The sequence below is a fragment of the Mesoplodon bidens genome (genome assembly GCF_964165515.1).
Source record: "Mesoplodon bidens genome assembly, chromosome: 20".
NCBI lineage: Eukaryota > Metazoa > Chordata > Mammalia > Artiodactyla > Ziphiidae > Mesoplodon > Mesoplodon bidens.
The window spans coordinates 16,541,825-16,566,820 of NC_138181.1; the positions used below are offsets into that span (position 1 = coordinate 16,541,825).

At 38.0% G+C, this 24,996-nt stretch overlaps 1 protein-coding gene across 7 annotated transcripts in view; it reads right to left on the reverse strand.

Moving 5' to 3' along the window:
- The window catches only part of NRG1 (neuregulin 1), a gene marked incomplete at its 5' end in the record, with an annotated part of 1,032,208 nt that overhangs the window by 149,955 nt on the left and 857,257 nt on the right, over positions 1-24,996 (reverse strand). For all 7 annotated transcript variants that reach the window (XM_081221162.1, XM_081221161.1, XM_081221159.1 and 4 more), the window contains 2 exons: positions 489-610; positions 9,284-9,461. In XM_081221162.1, the coding sequence (XP_081077288.1) occupies positions 489-610; positions 9,284-9,461 (300 nt within the window). The remainder of the gene's footprint in view (positions 1-488; positions 611-9,283; positions 9,462-24,996) is intronic.

Below are 24,996 nucleotides of genomic sequence, written 5' to 3' on the forward strand. Positions count from 1 at the left end.
TTTACACACACATGTGCACACACACACACACACACACATACACACTGAACGTATATCCATACATAATACACATATGTATGTAAATATATACAATATACATATATTCTGTATATACATATGTATCTGTACATAAATTATATGTATACACATATTCTGGTTTGATAGAGCAGAAAACTTACCTGCTTTCCCTGACTAACTTAAAGTGGAGGTATAATCTCTTTCTTTTAGCAAACCATCCTGTCTCTGCTATTCATGATGCTATTCAAATCCTTTTTAAAAAAAATCTACGTATGTTTCAGGTCTATTTCACGTCATGAGTAAAGAGCCTTATGGAGGACCCGTAAGATACTTGAAATGCATGGTTTTCCCTCCACGATTATTGTTTGTTCACAATGAGATTTAACACACCGATGTATTACAAGTCTTACCACATACCTTGATGACTCCTCTCAGAGACTGAGAAATAGCACATAGTAGGTGTCTCTTACCATTTGCATCCACGATGGTGATATTGGCAGAAGCACTGTCGTTTCCTAATTTGCTGATCACTTTGCACATATATTCTCCAGAATCAGCCAGTGATGCTTTGTTAATGCGAAGTTCTGACTTCCTGTAAGACCAAGACCAAAGCGGTTGTAAGTATATTTCACAGAAATACAATGACCATCAAAATAAAGCCTCTGTAGTTTCAGAGTTCTCAAACACCCCCTTCCCACTCTACACACACCATATTAAAACACAACTGACTAGTACACAGATATGTGATTTTACCAAAAGTGAGATACATCTCATTTAAATTATACCCTGGACATAGCCTTAATTTTGTCACCCAGCTCAGCAATTTAAACAAATTCTTTTCTAATTTTTCTTTCTATTCCTCTAGCTCCACCACTAACCACATTAGGCCTCAGAATTTTTTTTCACCCAAATGATAAATTTTCTTTCCTCTCTGTATCTCAATGTCACCAGCCACTAGGGTTAAGGAAGATAAAAATGTGTAAAGCCATTTCTTATAAATCTGGTAAGGACAGACAGTTACTGAAGGCTAGACTAGATTAAAATGCTCTGCACTTCTTTTCCCAGCAGAGTGACATCAGGAATTATGTTAATTTTGAATGGAGAGGATTTATCACTTCCAAAAGAAAGGGAATTTGTCATTCTTTAAAAAGATTCTCATTGCTGGGAGCACAGTACCACACAAATGGTTCTTAATATTGAAATAAATATTCACGCAACAATAGCACACACTTTTTTAAAACTACATATTAAATCAATATTTGGCACTCTTTTTGAGCGTGGGCAGCACTGTGATTTGCATCTGTCTCTATGCTTTACTATTGCACATAGCCTATAATTTAAGCAGTCTCTATGATTTAAAAACTCAGGCCTATTGGGATGGGCACAGCATTTATTAAAGCCTTCTGATAGCTAGTGGGAACCTGCTGTATAGCACAGAGAGCTCAGCTCTGTGCTCTGTGATGACCTAGATGCGTGGGATGAGGGGGGAGGGACGGCCAACAGGGAAGGGATATATGTACACATACAGGTGATTCACCTCGTTGTACAGCAGAAACTAACACAACATTGTAAAGCAACTGTACTCCAGTAAAACATTAAAAAAACAACAACACAGTGTCCTTGTATACAGGAGCCTGGTACTGACTGCCTGGGTTCTTGAGAGGAGGACATCAGGGAGAAAAGGCAGGACGCAAAGGCAGCAGCTCAGAATTATATGCAAACCTCCCGTAAACTACACCTTCCTAATTTGTAAGTGAATTTTCCGGTCTTCTTGTCAGATAATATTATTAATCAAATTGGATCAATTGTTCAAAATTTAATTTCTACTCTTCTCTTCCAGTCTACTGAATTGAACCACCCCTACCTGCCTTCTATGTTGGTACTTTTGCTTATTACTTCTTTTTCCTAGAATGGAGGCCCCATATTTCTACCCATTAAGATATGAGCTGATCTTTAAGGACCACCTCTGAGCCAGTTCCTTCATCAAGCCTTTCATGACCCTGTACCTGGAGCTGCTCTTTTTTTTTTTTTTTTCCTAAATTCTGCCAGCCTTGAGTACCTCTCTCATGAGAATCTTCTTAAAGAAACATGATAATCAAACTTACAGTTAACATTAATTTACAGTTAATCTTAGAGGGATAGTTCTTAAAATCAAAATTCTCCTAAAAGACCTGGGCAGTGTTTACTGGAATACTATTCCAAGGAATGTAAATAAATGCTATGCTTAAAAGAGAAAAAGAAAGAGAACAAGGAAAAAAAAATGTAATTTTCTATGCTGAAGTAAGTGTTGCATTAAACACACTTAGAGTTCTTTACAACCTACCTCTTAGTCATTTTATGCAAAGAGTTACAGTGAATTTCTAAGGCAGGCATGACAAGTGACTAAGGAATCCTTTCTGTAGAGACACCCTTGGGAATTCTATGACTGAGCATCAATGGGCCAAGACCAAGAATCAATTTAATCAAGCTAAGCATAACAAATACACTCAGGTTCAAAAATCAGTAGCAGAAATACAGGCTGGGAGGGATGAGCCTTGACAACAATATATACAGAAAAAAGGATTTCAATTAGCTACGCGTTTAACATTACTCCATTGTAAACAACTATTTAAAAAAGAAGAAAAAGGAAATGTATGCACTGTTTGGCCAAATTAATATTAAAAGAGCACAAATCAAATTGGATAAAAGTCTCAATACACTGCTCACAGGATGAATCACATCTAGAGTATTGCATTATGTTTCAAAGTGGTAATTGATTAAAAAAAATATCAATAGCTAGAGGAGTTTAGAAGAGGGTGATCAGAATTGAATAGGGCCTAGAAATCTTTTTTTTTTTTTTAGCAGTACGCGGGCCTCTCACTGTTGTGGCCTCTCCCGTTGCGGAGCACAGGCTCCGGACGCGCAGGCTCAGCGGCCATGGCTCACGGGCCCAGCCGCTCCATGGCATGTGGGATCTTCCCGGACCGGGGCACGAACCCGTGTCCCCTGCATCGGCAGGCGGACTCTCAACCACTGCGCCACCAGGGAAGCCCTAGAAATCTCATCACTAGAGAAGATGCTATTAAAGAAACAGAGGTTCCACTGGCAGGTAGCTATGAATAAGATATATTTAAATACATTTCATCGTTGTATGAAATGTATTTAATTATTTGGTGAAGGAAATTATTTGGTGACGTTCTTAAAGGTAGAATGGTGTCTTACAGGAAAAAGAAGGCACATTTTGGATGATATATAAGGAAGAACCTTTTGAGCGCCCCAAAATGGATAGGGTGTCATGTGAAAGAGTTAGGTTTTCTCTTGGGAAAGATTCAAGTCTGGATAGCCTCCTGTCAAGCAATTCCTAACAAGAATATCTCTAGGCAGAGAAAGATTAAATTAGATCAGTGGTTTCAATCAGTTTTGAAAAAACAAACCCTGTTTTAAAATGAAAGCTTAAATGAGACATGCATATTTTAAAATATTATGAAGGGAGAAAGTGTTTATGTCAGAAAGGTTGGCAACCCTTTTTGCAGTTTAATGGAAACTCAAAATTCTCCAGGGACATGAAGGGCCCCTTTGAACTCTAATGATACATTTAACTATGAGATTCTTCAATCCTTGGGTCTTACAGCAGGAATGGGAAATAGTGAGAGAGTAGAAATAGACAAACCTTCTTAAAAATTATACACTGCAACAATTCGGGGCTTTAATAAGTATGGTTATAATAGTCTTATTTTACTGTCTTCAATAGGCTACCATATCTTGCCTAAAAGAAGAAAGTTAACTTGGAAGAATTAATGAACGCCCTTCCAATCACAAAATTAACTTTTTGCTCTTTAATTGATGAGTTACCTGGGGATCTGGGAGGGGTGAACGTTTTGGTGGATTTTCATTTCTAAAAGTTTTAAAACAGTTAATTCATGTAACATGTTTAAAAAGATGCTTGAAATAGAGTAAGCTCCAAATAAGTGTTGGCTATTATTATAATTACATTCTACGTTCCTGCAATTTTAAGATTTTTATAATAAGCATGCATTGGTTTGGAATAAGAAAAAAATAAAACAATGTAACAATAAATTAATACAAACAGTTATAAATATTAATTTCTTTTTCTTTTTTTATATCAAAATGCAAAATGTGTTCTTCTAATGAGTGCTCACTGACAAGGTAGATTCAAGGCTCCCTTAGCTACTATCTCGTTTTTCTTACTTAACTTGATTCTTCCACCATGTTTTACAGGCTAAGGCAACTTAAATGCATATAGAACTGATCACCTCAGTTTATAAAATTCCATTCCTCTGATCTCTAAGGAATCATATGAACTTGCGTGTGTGTGTGTTCAACACAGCTTTCAGATACTGTTGAATTGCCTCTGATGAGAAGGGTAAAGAAGAGAGAGAGGGATTTCATAGTGCAAACTAGAGAATGTCACTTGCCATCTGGTTCTACCAGAATGAAGTCACTTGCCACTGCAGCAACTGTGAAACTCTACAGAACCAGGCACTGCATAAAATGCCTCACATAAACGCTATGAAACAGGCACTGCGTATTCCCGTTTTATACCCAAAGAATTTGAGATTTTCCTACATATAAAGTTAAAATGACATGTCAGAGCGACTCAACTAATAAAAGAAGGGGATGTGTAGAAACCTTTTCTATTATAGAGTTAAAAAAAACCTGAAACAATTGATAACAGGAGAAATAATTCCTTAAAAAAATTTGTTAACTTGACCAAATCAATTAGAATCGATTTTAAACAAAATTAAGATGTGTAAGAACAGGGAATTCTCTGGTGGTCCGCTGGTTAGGACTTTGTGCTTTCACTGCCGAGGGCCTGGGCTCGACCCCTGGTCAGGGAACTAAGATCCCACAAGACGTGTGGTGCAGCCAAAAAAAAAAAAAAAATGTGAGAACAGAAACGAAGAGCTGATACAAAATTAAGGGCATCCAAAAGTGTGCGCCAGACACAAACGACAGGAAGTCAGACTTTAATAAGGCTGATGTAGGACAGGTATGCAAATGAGGCCAACTGGATGACCCCCAAATATGATCTGTCACACACCAAGCTCTTGAACCAGTTTTCTTGATCAAAATGGTCCACCAGGCAAAGGAAATGAGAACAAGGGGATAAGCAGACACTTAAGACCAGGGTAGTTTCCATTTCTTTTCATTGGTCCCACACATCACTTGGCCAAATAAAATAAACAAAGGCTCGCACGTGAATGCAAAATCATAGGAAGAACACGTAGGAATGTCCTTTATTAGTAGGAGCAGGGGCCGAAGGTGGGTAAGACTTTACAAAATAATAGCAATTCCCTATTGGTATAAAATCTTTTCATAACACTAAGGGATTAAAAGGAAATTCTGGCTGCTACGAACAATCTAGATTGTAAAATGTGAAAAAGAAACGTAGATGAAGGACTGGAAGAGGGTCAATGTTTTACTTTAAATAAAGAGAATGCCAGGGAAATCCTAAACCTCACACTAAAATTCACCTCTGCTTGTGATCACAGTTTAAGATAAAGCTTATCCCTTCTTGGCCTGCTGGCTAAGGGCAAATGTAGTAAGATAAAGTTAAGTCAAGTAAGCAAGAAACCACTGCAAACCACTGACATTTTGAACATCTTCGTAATGAAGAATTACGAGTCATGTAGATGAAGCTGACAAACAAGAATGTCTTTTATTGAAGGCTTTACCCTAAGCCTGAACATGCCCCTTGCCTGAAGTCGTGATTTTACTGGATACTACAGCAAAATCACAAGTAGTTGTGAAAAGACAAAAGACATAGATTCAGATCAATTTCAAGTCCAAGTGTTACCATTCATTAACATTATATCTACAGGAAGAAACCTAATGGCCTTCATTCTCGGGATATTAACTTTTTAATGGGTATAATAACAATAGCATTCATTCTCTTATATTTCTAAGTTGAAAAACTAGAGGATCTTGCAAATGTTAATTAAATTTAGCTTCAGTTTGGTCCTTTAAAAAAGGTGACAGAACTAATGATTTTTTTTAAAGATACAACTTCAGAAATGACCGAATACCCAATTCTGAAACCGAATAAGCTGGTCACTTATCCGTAGCTGCCCACTTTACACAAAGTATCTTATTTTTCAGAGGATCAAATAGGCTCAATGCTTTGCCAAGAGTAATTTACAGCCACATTACTTGAATAAAAGTCTTTCTTGTTCCCACTTAATTCTTTCCAGCAAGGCTATTGTTTAAAAGAAGTAATTTCTGAATATCGGCCTTTCCGGGATAATGGGATTTTATTAATATGTAGACAGTGCTCTTAGCTGTCTGGGCCTACGAAGCCAATATGAAAATGCTTTTCTGAATAGCAATGACACTTTTATATGTCATCCAAGCCATGCAACAAATTAGCTCTTTACCTATACATGTTCGCTTTCAAAACCACAGTCATTCCGGGCAACTCACTTTTTCGGTTGTTCCTTTTTGCCCTCTTATTTACCCAACCTCATTAGCCTCTCTCCAGGCATCCTCACCTAGAATACCTGCAGTCTGCAGCTGCTTTGTTCTGTTCCTTCAGTCTAGATAATCCTCTCCTCCCTCTCTTCCTCCTCCCCTCTTTCTAGGAAGCCTCCACAGTCCTGGACTGGGTCCTCCCCCCCGCCCATGTGAGCTTCGTTCTACAGCATTCCGTCATCATCACTATCGTTGAACGACTGAGTATTACAACTGCTTACATTTCCCTCCCCTCTTGAGACCAATACTCTGAGAGCAGAGAGCACTTCTTCATCTCTGTGGACCCAGAATCTAGTCCAGGGCTGACATGCAGCATCTGTCCAATAAAGGGCAAAATTTCCCATCCACTCCCCCACTGGCCCAACCCAACTGGCCTCTTTATTGCCCTGTGAACAGAACCTGCTACTGACTGTGGTTTCTGCTCTTCTCTATAAGCACCCACCCTACCGCACCCATCCAGCTAGAGGGATTCTCTGTCTTCAGCAGAGTCAAATCCACCACCTCACAGTGGCTCCTGAATCTCTTCGGGTCTCCCACACTTCCCAACTCCCATGGCACTTAGCATCAGTAACCTACAATTCAGTGTTTAGCTTTATTGTCTGATATGAAGTGCCAGATATTTCATCTCCCTAATTCAATCTGGACTTACCATAGAGCAGAATTTACCTCAATGTAACGAATCCATTTTTTAGATCACTATTTGTAAACAGATGGGCTGCTTAAAAATCTTGACGCTCCCTAGCCCTAGCAGGGTTTCAGCACTTGATCGCTGGAACTCCTATGTTTTATATAAGGCTGAACTGGATAATCTCTCTACAATCTTATGACCCCCTGAGTGCAAAGATAACACCTAGGATTCTTCCGTTTCTCCACATTCCTAGCATTCGCGGGCACTTACTTATTTTTGCTATTATATGACAGCCACATAGAAATGAATGAGACATGACCCTGCATGTGCAGATAACTGAGTTTCTTACTAACTTGGCTAATTGATGAAAAGCAAAACAGACACTAAAAGCGATCTAAAAGTATTTTTTGCTGTTGTGAAACTTCTCTAGAAGAATCAGGCTTATTTTTTCAATTCGTTCACTCTATCTCCTCCCCTCCCCACATGGACACATGTTATTAAACGTGTCTGCTTTCCATTTTTAAAGAAGGAATGGGGCATTAAGGAATCCAAGAAATAGATTTGTGTTCCAGCTTAGTCACAACTAGTTGGGTGACTCAAGGCAAGACAACACTTTTTTGACCCTTGATCACTTAATCTGCAAAATTAGAGAGTCACATGTGCAGTAAACTGTCCTTACTACCTAGGGGAATGTTGTAAAAAACAAACAAATAAGATTATGCATAAAAATACCCTGTCACTTTACAGCATTATTTTTTGCATCTTTGAAGTGCCACCTGCTACAGAAAGTGATATTGCCTTCACGCTGTACTCTTCTTCCAATTCGAGAGATTGTACTGACACAATCAATAACAAGGATAAGCAGCGTAGTTACTAAAACCATGGAAACTAGAAAAACATCCCTAATTATGGCTATTACAGTCATTAAACACTTCAAGATTAAATTAAATTTCCATTATAATCACTTCATTTGCTCTTGCTCATGCAAGAGTATGACTTTTTGGTAGATGTCCTATAAAATTAAAGTCCAGGCAGAGAGTCTTTCACTGCTGCTTCTGTTATCATAGCTGGGATTTCACTGGAATCCTCTGAAGTAGAGAAAATGTAATCTTGGAGCTTGGAGCCACTATGATACATGTCACATTGATTAAAGGACTGTTCACAAGCAAAAATCCAAGATATTTAGCTCTTCCATAATTTCAAAATGTAGTTTGATATTAGAAGAAAAATTTCTTAAATAAGGAGAAAAATAAAAATGAAGAGTGTAGGAATAATAAAAGACCACCATTTTAGAGTACGTATAGAACATACCTACCAAGATGTTATAGGGAATCACATGAAGCCTTCCCAAATATGGATCTCCTCAAGGAGGGCAGGAAAATTTAAGCTTCTTGCTACCCAGGATTACTGGATGTTTTAATCTGCTCTAATGGTGATATGGTTTAATAGAATTGTCAGTTAAACATTCTTCTTAGGTATTTTATGTACTAAACTTTTACTTGAAAATAGTTCAAAAGCGACTGATTACATTCTAACTCTTTCCATAAATCTAGGTATTTATTGATCTTTATAACAAAGTCAGGATTTTGATTGTGCAAGGCACTGGTACTCTAAATAGGTGAGATTTTAGGATCTCACCTATTACTTAGTATTACAACAGCTGCTATTTTTTTTTTTTTTTGGCAGTACGCGGGCCTCTCACTGTTGTGGCCTCTCCCGTTGCGGAGCACAGGCTCCGGATGCGCAGGCTCAGCGGCCATGGCTCACAGGCCCAGCCGCTCCACGGCATGTGGGATATTCCCGGACCGGGGCACGAACCCATGTCCCCTGCATCGGCAGGCGGACTCTCAACCACTGCACCACCAGGGAAGCCCAACAGCTGCTATTAATACGACCTTCCCTCATCCCTTCTATTTCCACCCACACCCCACACTTCTTTCCACATCCATCCTTTCCTTTCTTCATCCACAAGTTGTAAGAATCAGAAACTTTAAATTCTTTCCTATATAATGACACAATTTCTGGCCACCATATAGTGAAAAATCTTTTCACTTATTATATGTCGTGTTTTTTGATGGTGTACTTATTTGCTAGGCTGTTTGTAACTTTTATATCTTACATCATTGTATTGCTAGGCATTGCCCCTGCTGTGATATGCATGATACTCACCCTGGCCTTTTTTGTATCTTGATGTTTTGTGGTTTGTTCTTTCGGTTTAATTCATTCCCATTCTTGAACCATCTGAATTTGAGAGAGGAGTATTCAGAACTGGTCTCGCACCGAAGCACTAGTTTTGAACCTGCTGCAGACTCCTGACTTTTCATCTCTTTCAATCGGGGAGGCAAGGCTAAAAAAGAAAAGAGAAGGAAAAAAAGTTCCAATCACCTGGTAATCTTTCCAAGAGAAACATACTAATTTTGGTAAGCTTGATCAAGAAACCATTCCCAAAGGCTTTACTAACTGAGAGAGAAAAGAAAAAGGGGAGGGGGGGTGTCAACCAAAATGTATCTCAACTTAGAGAAGAATAAAATGCTCACATAAAATATATTCAGGGGGAAAAAGAAAAGAGAACTAAGGTAATGAAATTATTCTTTAAAACATACTCACAGATATAGAGAACAAACTAGTGGTTACCAGTGGGGAGAGGGAAGCAGAGAGGGGCAATATAAGCGTAGGGGATTAAGAGGTACAAACTACTATGTAGAAGATAAGCTACAAGAATATATTGTACAACACAGGGAATATAGCCAATATTTTAAATTAACTACAAATGGAGTATAACCTTCAAAACTGTGAATCACTATATTGTACACCTGTAACATATAATATTGTACATCAACACTACTCCAATAAAAAATCATTCTTTAAAAAATTCCCAAAATTTATACATACATATATATATATATATATATATATTTTTTTTTTTTTTTTTTTTGTGGTATGTGGGCCTCATGCTGTTGTGGCCTCTCCCGTTGCAGAGCACAGGCTCTGGACGCGCAGGCTCAACGGCCATGGCTCACGGGCCCAGCTGCTCCGCGGCATGTGGGATCTTCCCGGACTGGGGCACGAACCCGTGTCCCCTGCATCGGCAGGCGGGCTCTCAACCACTGCGCCACCAGGGAAGCCCCATACATATATTTTATATATATATATATTTTTTTTTTCAAGATAGTAATTTCCTCAATCTTTACATTCTCTGATACCATTAAAAATCCTGAACACTGGTCATTTCAAAGAATCAAAATCCTAGGATAAAAAAGAATATGTAACTGGGCCATTATTTCTAAAGCACATTCATATCCCAGATGACAATTTATCTTCATCACAGTTCTGTGAATAGGTACAGCAGGTAACATACCCATGTTTTAAATGGGAAGTTTATTTTCAAAGACAGGTAAGTATCTCTTGTCCATGGTTATAACATTCTGGAGAGTCAGACTATCCTATCACCAGAAGTAGCCCAAAGAACAAAGAAGACTCATAAATCTTAACAATGCTCATTTCTTCAAGACAGAAATTCTTTGGTGACATCACTCTTTTACTGGACCTACAGTTACAGTTCCACAAACAAAGAATGACCATTCCAGAAGGCCACTACACTCCTGTCAAGTTATCAGTTTGATTGGATTTCACCCTTCTAAACCTTCTCAACAGAGACTTAAATTGTGCATTAATTTGTAGGACACTTTACATTAAACACATATACCACTCCTACTTTAAGCAAGACTGCTTCAAAGAATATCTATTCTCTACTGAAATATTTATGGATAAAATGTTATAATATCTGAGATTTACTTCAACATGAAATGGTAGCGGGGAATGGGTAGGCATAAAAATGAAAAAAACTTTCCCAAGAAGCTGATCATTGTAGAAGTTAGGCAATAGGTAGAAACAGGGATTCGTTGTACATTTCTATACAGTATGTCTGATTTTTTCATAATAAAACAGTTTAAAAAATAAAAGCATAACAAATGGATTCTCCTCTACACACAAAATTTCACTTACTAATCAACACAGCAGAACCTGAGATCTCAACATCTCTGTTTCCACTGAGTCTTAGAAAAGCCAACTACAAAGTCAACTTCTGCCCCAGTTCAAGCCTTAATGGGAAGTTAATTCCTCAAACTCACCAAAGGAGACTGCACCTCCTGGATCCAGTGAGCAATTATTCACTGCGTATAGCCTCAAGGCTCCAAGGACAGCAGTCAGAGCCACGTTAGACACCAACAGGAAATGGATTACCTTTCCTACCCCGGGTAGTTTTGTTTTTCTACAAGTCTGCCCTTACCAAGAAAATCCTCCCAAAATGTCAGGAATGAGCATACAAAATTTCCAGTAAAGTACAGCAAAAAGTATTTGAACGTGTGGCTTCTCTGCAGTATTCCTACAATTACGTGTCCCTCTTGTTACTTATTTGGAGAGGAGGCGGAGAAGCAGGCACCAAATATGGAGACACAGCAGCGAGTTAGGAAACGTATTTCAGCTGTTCTTAGCCTTTGATACCTGATGATATTCTCTATTTTTTTTTTTTTTTCTGACAGCTTGAAAATAAGATTTACTTCCTGAAGAGCTTTTCTAGGAGTCTTCCTTTTAAGATACGGTCTGTGAACCTCTGTTTCGGAGGTTTTAAAAAACACTAAATTCTCATGTATCTGGAATAGTATTTGTATATTCCTATTAACGCCTTAAGATCATTTTCAATTTTGTAAACCTGGTGAAGGGTTTTAAAGAAACAAATCTGCTGGCGTTAAGTGGCACCAAAAACTGGTTTATATATATTAAGAAAAATAAAACACCTCATTTTTTCAATGTACAGATGAAAAGAACTAGTTTGAATTTTTTTGTTGTTTTCACTTAATTTTGTGTTTAACTTGGCACCCAACCCAGACTCTCAAGCTTTCTTCCCTTGTGTCTATGCAAAATGTTCTAAACACAATATTTCAGATATCCTTAACTCTCAATAAGTACCATGTTCCCTCACTCACCACTCCATTCATTTGCTTATCAATACAGCCTGAATACAGATCTACTGGATATTGTTTTCTTGTTTGAAATCTTCATGCAATTTGTTTGCATCTCTTTTTACTTTCTTTTCTCTTATTCTGTTCCCCCCTCCCTTTCACTCACCTCTCCTTCCCTTTACCCTCCTGTCTTCATTTATTTATTTATTTCTTATTTATTTATTTATTTCTTATTTCTTTATTAAGAGTCTTGATTTCAAATGTGAGGAACCAATCGGACAAATTCAAATTGAGGGATATTCTACAAAAACAACTGGTCTAGGCTTCAGGAATGCCAATGTCACGAATGATAAAAGACTGTGAAACTGATCTAGATTAAAGGAAACTTTGACAAATAAATGCAATGTGTAGCGATTGATTGGACCTTGGTTTAGGGGAAAAATAGTTATCAAGAACATTATTGGGACTATCGGGGAAATCTGAATAAAGGTATTGTAACTAAATTAAATTTCTCAAGTGTGATAACTGCATTGTGGTCCTGCAGAAGAATGCCCTTGTTCTCAGGCAGTATCTGCTGAAGTATTTAGGGGTGAAATGTCATCATGTCTACAACTAAATTTCACATGATTCAGCAAACAAGGAAATGCATGCATAAAGAAAGGAAGGAAGGAAGGAAGGAAGGAAGAAAGGAAAAAAGGAGTCGTGGTTTCTCTTAGTTTTTCTGCCTTTTCCATCTGGTCTTTCTGCCATTGAAAAAAGCCTCAGGATTTCATTAAGTACTTTTAAAGTCTTGGCTAAGTTTGCAGTCATGGAGATTCTTGGGAATATTTGTGTTATAATTTACAAATGTAGCTCTTAAGACTATATCCTCCATTTAAATTCTGTGAGTGGTATGGCACTGAAATCCTCATATGTTCAACCTGATAACCATGACTTTGGGGCTCCAACCCCCCTTTGGTGCAAGGAAAATAATCCCTCATCTGGCAGATCAACACATCCATCCTTTCCTTTGGGGGTTCTTGTGCAAAGACCAGTACATCTTTTGCCCTTAAGAGATGATCTATGACGTAACGAGGCACAGACCTTCAGATACAAGGTCTTTCTTAGCTAAAATATCCACTCCTTAAGCTGACCCTATTGTACAAACATTTCTTGATGTTTGGGATTTGGATATACCTCTATTGACTAGCCTGAGCTTCTCACGTGCATGCAGTCTCAAGACTGTCACAAGCGCAGAAGCTCCCGGCTACTCTGACTTTGCCTCCTTAGAAGTCCACTTGTCATAATGTCCCTGCATGTCTTCAGGGGAAATCACCTATGACATGAGGATACCCAGCTTTTCAGAGAACAGCTGTTTTAAGGTGTTAACTCAAAATTCTCTGTAAATGGAGAAACAAATCTGTGACCCACCAACCCAGCCACATGACTGCACTGTTGGCTCATGGGTGTTCTGCGGTCAGTGGTACCTTCTAGAAAAGTACCATAAAAATTCCTCACTCACTCCAGGTGAAGCCCAAATGCAAGCATCCTATAGACTGGGCAACAACATAAATTCTTCTTTGTCCTCTCATATAACCATCCTAACAGAATAGCCCTGGGTATTTCACAGACTTGATAAAAATACAAACTAATATTGAGCACATATGGTCTGTGTGTTTTTTCTCCTCTAGTCATAGTGAGACAATTTTCAATAGAGTAAATTTTCTTCCATTAGATTACAAAATAATAACTATATGTTACTAGAATATATTTTCAAAGTATGTATGTTTCTCACGTATACAGTTTACTCGCATGAAATAATCTCATTTATTTCACTGAAAAAGTACGCCACCAAGTACTTTCTAACACTCAGGTATAACTTTATAAGACCAGGGGTAGTGTCTAAACCTTGGGGCAATTTTTTAAAGTGAGTACTTGGAGTTTAAAACTGCCAAAATTTTTCACTTGGATTTTAAAACTGTAAAAAAAAATGTACGTGCCTTTCAATTCTTGTTTAAGAGTAAATAGTTTGTTAATTAAAAATTGGTTGAAGGCAAACACAATGCTAAGTTAATGCTTCCAATGCAGTAAGTGGTCTGAGCATCTTTGGAATGATTTAATTGTATTTGGTCTACCACAGTTCATAATTCTGCTTTCATTGTGATTCTGGAGAGGCAGCATTTCCACACCCTGAAACAATTTGATGATAGAGCAAGTTTTAAGCAGTCTTTGCCTAAATCTATTTCAAACCTGCTTGACATTAATATGAATATATCCACACCCGTAGAAATGTATCAACAGAGACAGACAGTAAAGTGCAAAAAGCAGCAGCCTATAAAAATATAAACTCAAAAACGCTCAGAGCAATGCCACATGTTTTACCGGCACTCCTTTTTACAGGCTTTAAGTGTTTCAAAGGGCTTTAAAGAAAATTGTGGCAGTAATCCAAAAAAATTATTTTACATGCTCACCACACAAAAATTGAAGGCACTAGGCTCATTTATTCCAATACTTTCATGTGTGAATAAATATTTTTAATAAAGGTGAAATAAATTTGTAAGAAGAACCATTCATCTAAGCAATCCTCTTGTTTTACTTGTCTCCTGGGCACTTATTTTTTTTAATATGTTCAGCAAGCACTGCTACATCAAATATTGTGCTGTATTGTTAAGAACAGGAAGCAAATTTTAGCATGTGTATGCTGCTGAGACATGCCGATAGCATGGGACACTAGATAAATTATTTCTGTTCTTTGAAGGTGCTGACAATGCAAAGCTAGCTCATGTTATAACTCTCCGTGTCTGTGCAGTTAATCTGAAGAGCGTCAACACTCTGAACAAACTAAACAGGAAACCTGCAAAATATTATCAAATAACCGTGAGCTTTCAGCTACGACCCCAGTGAACACTTCCCTGCATAAAACTATTTAAAAGCCTGATACCACACACGTGCAGATCTCACGGTGAAAACTGGTGACTGGCAATTGCGTTAGTTGATAAAAGTCACACAAATATCATTAATCAGTCCTCAACGCAGAAGGATGTCCTTTCTTTTTTATAGTCATGTTAAAGGTAAATAAGTGATGAAAGTCTCTAAAACTCCTTTCTCAAGAAGATTTTGGTCACAATGAAGAGAGTAGATAAAGTTTAGGCTTTGCCATCTGGTCGTCTCTTCCGGGCTGCACTCACAAATTTGACTATAAAATGGAAAATTTATCTTATCAGGTTTCAATTTTGTAAATACAGCCATGTAAAAGGCAGCAAGTTCTAGTGGCAATGGTATTTCCCAATACACCTGGGATTAAAACTATCGCTACTGGGGCAGTGTGTGATCTTAAGTTATGTTAAGGACCGTCCCACAGGTCACTGTTTGTGGCCACATGTGGTGACCTGCTGCTCACGCTGCCCTGTGTCCAGCCGAATCATCCTTCAGATAGACTGTTCCTAACTCCGGTTAACTAGAGCTCCCCGTGAGCTTAAATGGGAAACTACCACGTGTCCCTGTGTATTCAGCAAGGATATCTGGAGAATGAGATAAAGCATGTAGGTGCCTCCACTTGTGAGAAAGTCACTGTAAAGTTCAGGGATTTATTTTAAAGTATTCTCAAGCTGACTCCCTAATACTGGCAGCAAACTAAACCAGTCAACACATTGAGAATAGGCTTCAAAGTATAGTGAAGATAGTTGGACCCAGAAATACCATTTTAGCAGTTCCATGTCCACCTCCTTATACAAGGATGTGTGAACTACTGAATAACATCTTTATGAGCATTTTGAACAATCCTCTTAACATCTGCATGGAAGGTGTCATTATACAACAGAAAACAATAAAACCAGGGCTGATATTTAGCATTTTACTTCTATTATTCACAACGGTAGTACCTCTACAGCCAAAGTTGGCACCTTACTGGTGTTAACCTTGATTTCCCAAATATTTCAGTCTCCACTGGTGGGGATTTTCACACATGGACAAGCTCAAAGTTTCCCTTCCCACAGTTCACTGCTACAAGTTGACTGAACAGTAGGATTCTTTTAAATGCTCATTTCTAGGGTATGAGCCATAACCGGGCTAGTCAAAAACTATGCTTATTCTAAGGTCATAGAAAATGACTTATCACATTCTACAGCTAAACACCATACCCAACAGGCTGCACTGAAGAGGCACATGTACAAAAGAGAACCATTTAAGGAATTTATCCCTATCCAATCAAAGGAGGTCAGGTAAGAGCAGTCATTAGTAGGCGGTCACAGTCCCTATTTGGAGGCTTAGGCTTTTTTTTTTTTTTTTTTTTTTTTTGCGGTACGTGGGCCTCTCACTGTCGTGGCCTCTCCCGTTGTGGAGCACAGGCTCGGGACGCGCAGACTCAGCAGCCATGGCTCACGGGCCCAGCCGCTCCGCGGCATGTGGGATCTTCCCGGACTGGGGCACGAACCCATGTCCCCTGCATCGGCAGGCGGACTCTCAACCACTGCGCCACCATGGAAGCCCGGGAGGCTTAGGCTTTTGATGGTGGTGGTAGTGGTGTGTCCATTTTGATTGGCACTGTATCCAAACATCCAAATGTCTAAAGGTATCAGATGGAAGATATATAGGATCTCAGGGACCTAGCACAAAGTAAGACCCTAAGTGTTTGCTGAAAAAATAAGTAGAAGGAAGGATCTAGAAGATACTGATAAAGAAGAGACCCAGTCCAAACATTATTCCAAAGTCCACACCCACCTTCTCAAAAGACTTTTTAAATTTGAGATCAAAGGGCCCCAGTGATGTTATTTTTTGTTTTTATGCATTCCACTGAATTAGGACTCTTACACTCTCTGCCATGTGACGCTAATAGGGAGGAAATGTAAATTTACTGGAAAATTGCCCAATAAGCAGCACTGCCTTTACTTTGCGATTTTTATATTCTCCTATAGTTCTCTTATCTGGTCATCCCTGTTAGAGTGTTCTCTACTTGACTCCTGCCTCAGTTAAGATGCTGGTCCTCCAACTGTGTTCCTCCCCATCTCCTTTAATTTACCTTATCTCAGAGTCTCCCACAGAAGCCAGACTGTTCTTCCATTTCAGCAGGAGAAGCAGACATATTTTAATATTATCTCTTTTGCCTTCAAATCAAAGTTGATCGATTGTCTTCATCGAATGACCCCAGTCTATAAGGTCTAAATTTGTTCCCTTAACTCTTAAGCTATTTATGATCAATGCATATCCCAGATTTACCATTTGTGTCAAATTCCCTCTTCTCTTGTCCTTGTTTGTGTTTCTTGTAGGATGGATAATTATTCTTTCTGTTTTATAGGTGAGGATACGGGGGGTTATCCAGGCACTTCTTCAAGGTCACAAGGCTGTCAAGCTGCAGACCTGGATTTAAACCCAGGACTTTTCCCTCCAGGAGGATGATTCTGCACAGTTTGAGGTGGAGATAAGCAAAAGGGGAGGAGGATAGCAGACTAAAGATCTAGAATGATTATTCCATTTCATAGTCACTCTGGTAATTTTATGTGTCTTATAATAAGCTATATCAACTAGATCACCTCTCCACATGTGTCTGCGAGAGATTTACAACACTATACAATTCCACAAGGGAAATGAGCTCAGATTTACTAAGAGAATTTTTAGTAAGAGAATTTTTCAGCCTGAGAAATTGATATTATGTTTGTTGAAATTAGCAATCTTCTTCTTCTATACAGTTCTGTAGTGCTTGACCCAGTTACTTCATAGGTTGAGGGTCAAAGATAAAATTATAAAACTACTATAATAGTGGTCCCAAGACCTATGAGATGAAGTTAAAATAAGGTTCTCTTAGTACTTTCAGCAATAAACTCCCAATAATAGCTAACAATAGTTGAGTACTTACTATGAACCAGACACTGCTCTAAGAATGTCATGTTCATTAACTCTTTTAAGTTCTGTAACAATTCCAGGAGATATGTATTATTACCATGATTCCCAATTTACAGATAGCAAGACAGAGACAGAGAGGTAAAGCAACCTCCCACAGTCACACAGCTTGCATATTGTGGCGCCAGTATCTGGACCCTGGAAGTCTGACTCCAGAGCTCCTGCTCTTAACTTCTAGGCAATCAACTGAATAATCTGCTCTGTTGGATACGTTTATATGTCAAACGTAACATTTAATTTATCGATATGTTAATAGTGTCCATATTTCCCTGATAAAACCTGGCATACACCACAGGACAGATCATTTCTGCATATTCCAAGTGCAAAAAATAGTCTGGGAGAGAAAGTTGATATGAAAATGGCTGACTCTTCTAAGTTACTTTGATGATTTACAGGGAAATATATGTATATGTACAGCTGATTCACTTTTATAGAGCAGAAGCTAGCACACAATTGTGAAGCAATTATACTCCAATAAAGATGTTAAAAAAAAACACAACAATACAGAATACTTGAAATTGGTATTATTATACCAAAAAAATGTTTTTTGAACTGTGTGATTGCTTGTCATCTACCAAATGCCACAGGGGTGGACTGTGTATCATTCCAGCGTTCACGGAAATGCAATAGCTCCCACGTGGGGACACGGCAACAAAAGGGCCTTAAGAGATTACTGATGTTCTTTCCAGGTGTAAAGGCAGATCGCCCGCCGAGAAGCTGGAGTCAATCACGGCACCGTTGCTGGCAGCTTTAAGGTAAGTGTTCAACAGGCCTGCCTAATTAATGCTGTCAGCACAGCTGTCCCCAATTATGAGGACATCTCACTTACGGACAGAGAAGCTGTTCTGCAAGCTTCACTTAAGGCCATCAATACACAGGGTTAAAATGGATCCATTAGAGTTTGACCTAATTGACCTGTAGCAAATTTCATGTGACATAAGTTTATAAATTTGATTTTTTCTGTTGTCAGAAAGCAGGGTTTATTTTTCCCCTTCATTTGCTATCCATACCTTCCATACTCACTTCCAATATGTCACTTAAAGAGAGACCCGAAGAAATACCCAGTTACTGAAAGTTTGATATTCTATTTATTTATTTTCCTATGGTAACGGGGTTCTTCTCCTGTGATGTGTTCATGACTTAAGTAAATTTAGGACACTAGCATGACCTTGATGTGTTAATAATATGTGTCTATGACCATTATTTCTTTGTTCAAATGGAATTACAATCATTTAATTAACAGATGTCACTAAAATTCTCTTTCTTCCTTTGAGAGAAGGACCTTATTTCGATGTTCTGTACTGGATGAAATTCCCAGCTAAGATGAGCTAGTTAACACTTGATTATAACTAGTTTTAAACAATAACAGCTGTGGGAAAACTTTTAAGCATCGCATAAAACGTAAAGCACTGCTTTTGAACAAAGCCCTAATTTATACCAATCTTAGTACCCCACCATCTACTTTTCACAAAGCCACTTAAAACCTACATCTCCTGTGAAGAAGAAAACACTCTAGCAGAACTAATCATGAAATAAACGTGTTTCCTTTCGGGACCTCAAAAGTGTCTTTCTTTGTTATTTAGGCAGGTCAGCTTTTCTGGTAACCATGTTCCTTATTTTTCTATTTTATTCACAGATAACTTATTAAACTGAATGACACTTAAAAAGTGCATGCCAGGATTGAAGGGAGGCTTCTCAATTCACTGAGGCCAACCAGATCAAAGTTAAATCTGTCTCTGTTTTGCTTACTATAGTTAAATAACCAGCTTTGCAATCCCTCCTTCAGTAGGGCCCACGTTTGACTTGCGGAGGATCTTTAAAGCGTGTGTAGCTCTTTGCATTTTTAAGCTGGTCCACCGACAACCTAACAACTAACAATCCTTATCATTTTACTGCTATCCCACAGGAAAGACTAAGAAAGGCAAGTTTCTTATCTTAGCGTTCCCAGCGTCACAAATTTGTTGAAGAGGCAGAAAATGACCAGAGTCAAATAAACAGACTGTTTACAGTAAGGAAATCTGTGCTACATCATTGATCATCTAAAGCAATATAATTCTGTGACCTATCTCACAGAGCTACAAGGCTGTGACGCTTTCCTGCACAGTCCTTGGAAACCAAACTATAAGATCAGAGCCAAAGGAGTCTGGTTTCAGACAACACACATAATCACAATAAGGAAGACTTCGAATTCACAGTTTCCCTTATTTGACATAAAAAATTAGTTCACTAAAGCATCTCTTGAAAGTACAAGTGAGCTGCTTCCTGTATACTCTGAGATAATCCATTGGTTCTCAAATTGCAATCAAATTTTCTCAGCACAAAGATTCACAAACATGGCACAAAAGAAACCTAAATGAAGCTTACTTAGCATGTCAACATTTGCCTTTCATTTCCTCCACAGGGACACTGGCACGCCACTAGAAATATCTCGTTTTGTTTGTTTTTATGGAGAAAGAAGTTTAATTGGCTTCTTTGCTAATGGTTTCTAGTCCATGAATTTAACTGACTAAACTCCACACATAACATTCTGTGCTTCTGTCTATAGGTTTTCATAGTCTCTATGAACAGTAAGAATCAGGAGTTTGCAGACCCAGGATCTAAGGCTTGTTTGGTCTGTGGGACCAAAGAGGCACTCTGAACCTCAATAATCTTATCCATAAAAAGGGGTGAGGGGACTAGATCTGCCTTACCTATTTCACAAAGCTGTAAAAGTCTAATTAAAAATGGTGGTGCCAGCATTTTGCATCTTTAAAATAATTGTGTTTTCATTTTTAGTGCCGACTGGACTGTCATTATCTATAGATCAGCTGAAAAGTCAAAAAATGTGAGCTCATATAAATCCAAGTGACACCAAATCATGTAATTAACAGCTGAAAAACTGCATATAGCTGTGGTCACTCCTCAAGATAAAAAAAAAGCAGCTGGGAACTATCAAGAAGGGTCACTAAAATGTTCAGAGGGAAGTGCTACCAGTGTAAAGGAATAGACTAAACATTCTACAAGCCTCAAGACTGATACAAGGAAGGCCAAGAAAGGAAAACAATGGGTCTCTAAAGTCATAAAAATTTTAGATTCATAGAAGAATACTACAATGCACGGAAAGCCCTGCAAGCATGAAGCAGGTAGCATTAGAATAAAAAAGGAAAAGAAGCCCCTTCATACGTGATTTTATTTCAGCACGAAAGGTTATACTCAAGATGGCAAAATCTGAATAAGGTCTATAGTTTAGCTAATAGCATTATACCAATGTTAATTTTCAGTTTTGATCAATATATCAAGGGAACAGGGAGCTGGAGGAAGGGTATATGGGAACTCTGTCCTATCTTTGCAATTCCCCAGTAAATCTAAATTATCCCTTCCCCAAAACATACTCAAGATGACTAGCCCAATTTATGTATTTTTTGTATAGTAAGTTAAGTGTCCCTCTTCTGTGTTCCCATAAAGCCATTATTATTCCATTTAGTACAATGCATTTTATCTTTATAGGCATTTGTTTCACCCAGGAGACAGAAGGCTCCTTTAAGTCAGGGTCTTTTTTCTTTTAATTCAGCTTTTACCCTAGTAGCTAGCACAGTGCCCAATAATACTTGCTGAATAGGAGAATGAATAAAGAAATAAAGTCAGTCTGGGAGTCAAATACTCCATATAAAATGAGCCACTGGTTTCTCTCTAATGCACAAGATTTAGGCAAAAACACGCTGGCTTTATCAGGGTTATCATGTACCTTTCCTACTCATATGATATGAATGTATTACATGGTCTTTTCTTAGCCAAACATATTAGAATATTCCATATTGAAAAGATCTTCTGAAATCCAACTAATATTGAGATACTGGCTCATTCATAGAGATAACCAGCTTTATTCTCTTAGATATTTCTCGATTTCCATTCTTTCAAGAAATATTATTGAGTGTCTATTGAATGGATAGTACTGTTTTAAGTACTCAAGATACAGACTTGAACAAGGAAAACAAGATCCCTGATCTCCTTGGAGCTTACATCCTGGGGTAGGGACAGGCATAGAGGGAGAGCCTATTAATCAATTAGACTGTTACATGACTTGTAAAGTAAATTCTTTATCTTGAGCTCTAAGAGCACTAAAAAATTGTTGAAGTAGCTGTATACTTTCCACTTAGTCATGCAATATAGCTTTCTTTTCTATTTAAATTGAGACTGAGAATTGATCCCTAAATATTATTTATAACCGACTAATATTAATCAGTTAAACACTGCTCAATCGGTAAAATGGCATTTTGAAAGCTTTTATTCATGGTAGCAAATTACTTTTCATATTAAAACAACTCTATTAAGGAGGCTTCCTCTGCATAAATTATATTCTCAATATTTCATTATACTCCATTACACTTTTACCATTTTACAACTCAATATAAGTTGTGAAGTTTCCTGGTTAAAAGGCTGAGTCAGACAGACCTAAATTCAAATCCCACTCTGCCATATACTAGTTGTGCAACCTTGGGAAAGTTCTTTAAATTCTCTAGACCCCAGTTTCCTAAAATTTAAAATGAGATTACAATACAATCTACCTCATAGGGCTGTTAAAAGGATTAAAAAAGATCATGCAATTTAAGCACTGAGCAGTATGTATCCCAGTGCAAGCCCTCAATAAATGTTGGTAGCAATTCTCATTATATCTTTACTTAAGCCTTCAATACATTTCAGCAGTTTATAAAGCTTTCTAAATTAACATAAAGTTTTTAAAGTGACTGCTCACTTAGAGCTAAGACCAGTGAAAGCACATTCATTCCTCTGGCAGATGGAATCATGACTCCCAAAGATGTCTCAATGCTAATTCCTAGAACCTGTGAATATGTTGCCTTGTATGGCAAGAGGGACTCTGCAGATGGGATCAGGGTGAGTGAGGACCTTGATGTGGGGAGATGATGCTGTATCAGCTGGTTCACCCAATCCAGTCACGTGAATGCTTAAGAGCAAATCATCTCTCCCTGGTGTAGTCGGTAGAAGAATGGTCAGAGACGTAATGCTGCTGGCTCTCGAAGTCAGGGGAAGGGGCCCTGAGCCAAGGAATGCAAGAAGCCTCTAGAAGCTGGAAATGCCAAGATTTCCTCCCAGAGCTTCCAGAAGGAAATGCGGCCCTGCCAACACTGTGATTTTAGCCCAGTGAGACCTGTCTCGGAATTCTAACCTATAGGACTTCAAGATAATAAATGTGTTGTTTTAAGCCTCTTAGTTCGCGGTAATTAGTCACAGCAGCCATAGGAAACTAATACAATTCCCAGAGAGAAATCGATTCTGTTGATTTTCCAATATTAAGAACGGTGCAACTCTATCTCCTGAAATGGTATATAGGATGTTCATGTATAAAAATTGATAAATCAGGGTGAGTAGAACTACTAGCTATGCATCACTTCACCTTTCATAGCCTTCTACTCAGGGGCCAAGAGAGGATCCACACTGAAGGAATCACAGACCCCAGGGAACAGAGGTTGGAAACCATTTAGGAGTTCAGGAACCACGTTCAGCCCCAGAGACTGACCCCAACCAATCGTGGCCAAGACCATCATTCTCTATCTTGGGACTCAGCTTCCTGTCCATAAAAGCAAGAGGTTGAATCATCTTTCAATGCTATTAAGCTCCAAAGTGAGTCAGGGAGATCTTTTTTTTTCTCCTTTTTGTACACTGTGTTTCAGGAACTTATGAGCAGAGAGTCAGCAACCTAATTTTTATATTTAAATATGATTTATGAACACTAGCATCCCAATGACAATAGTATTGTCATACTACTAAAAAAGAGAAGAAAGGACTTCTATGAAATTTTCCAAGGTTCTCAAGAACCCAAACCTACATATGGGTAGAAATGTGCTTAAATTTGACAGTTAAGGTAACAAAATAAAATAAATCATTTTTTGAGTAACTTTACTATTTAAGTAGTAGTAATTTTTTTCTTGATTTCTGGAAAACATCATTTAGGGATTTTAATAAACAAAAATTTAAAACAAATCTTCAGACAAAGACTTTACAGATTAAACATTACATTCACTTCTGGGTTGATATCTGAAGAAGCTCACCAGTTGGGAATCATATATCTTAGCTTTAGGCCATAATTTCTGTTTCTAAAGAAAGTTATTTCTTGCATGACTTTGGTGTACCTCAAATATCTTACATAACACAAGGGAAAATTGTGTAATGGGACCAAAAGTGTGCAGTGAATCTGTTGAACAATGATCTATCTGTAAAAGGGGGAAAATCATCCTGACATAAGTTAACAGCTATAGAAATTTGACAGATAAGAACATAGCCTAAATCAAGCTTTTAGACAGGTCATGAAAGCCATTCCTAAATCATCTTTAGTATCAACACTTTCTGACAAAAATCCACCAGCAATGTAGTTGACTTCTTTGATTTAACCATTAAAAAGTAACTGTGAGAAATCAAACTTTAAGAATTTTACCATAATAATGGTGACAAAAAATAGAGAGAAAGCAAAATTTCTATAGTGGTTCTGCTATAGCATGTTTTAATGTATTAATAAGTAGGTCCTAAGTAGGGGCATGATATCAGCACATTATTGATTTAAAGCACTAAGGGACAAGCTTTCTTCTGATTAAAGAGATAGCCATGGTAAGACATGAAGATCTTATGAAAAAAAGCTAATATCCTACAGATGTGCGTTGCAAGTTGTAGCTAGTTCAGTGGCTTCAAGAATCACTACATTTTCCACTATGTAAAGCTAAATGGAAGAGCTGACGGTACAGATGAAAAAGGTACAAAGATATTTCCCCATTTTTGTAAGAAGTGCTATAATGATGGCATGTACCAGTCTTTAAAAAAAAACTGATAAAGAAGTTAATACTGATCTTTGCTAGAAGAGAATGCCCTCAAGGACCAACGCCTGCAAAATAGGTATCAGTCTCAAGGTTTAAGGATATAAAGATTCGACTAAGTTGTTAAGAACAAGTATCACTGGAGTTGTAACTGTACTTTCTTGTTAGTGCTCCAATTACAGTTCCATACGTTTTCACTTCTCTTCACCCAGACCTACTTTTCCCAGAAGCCCCGTTATTTTTA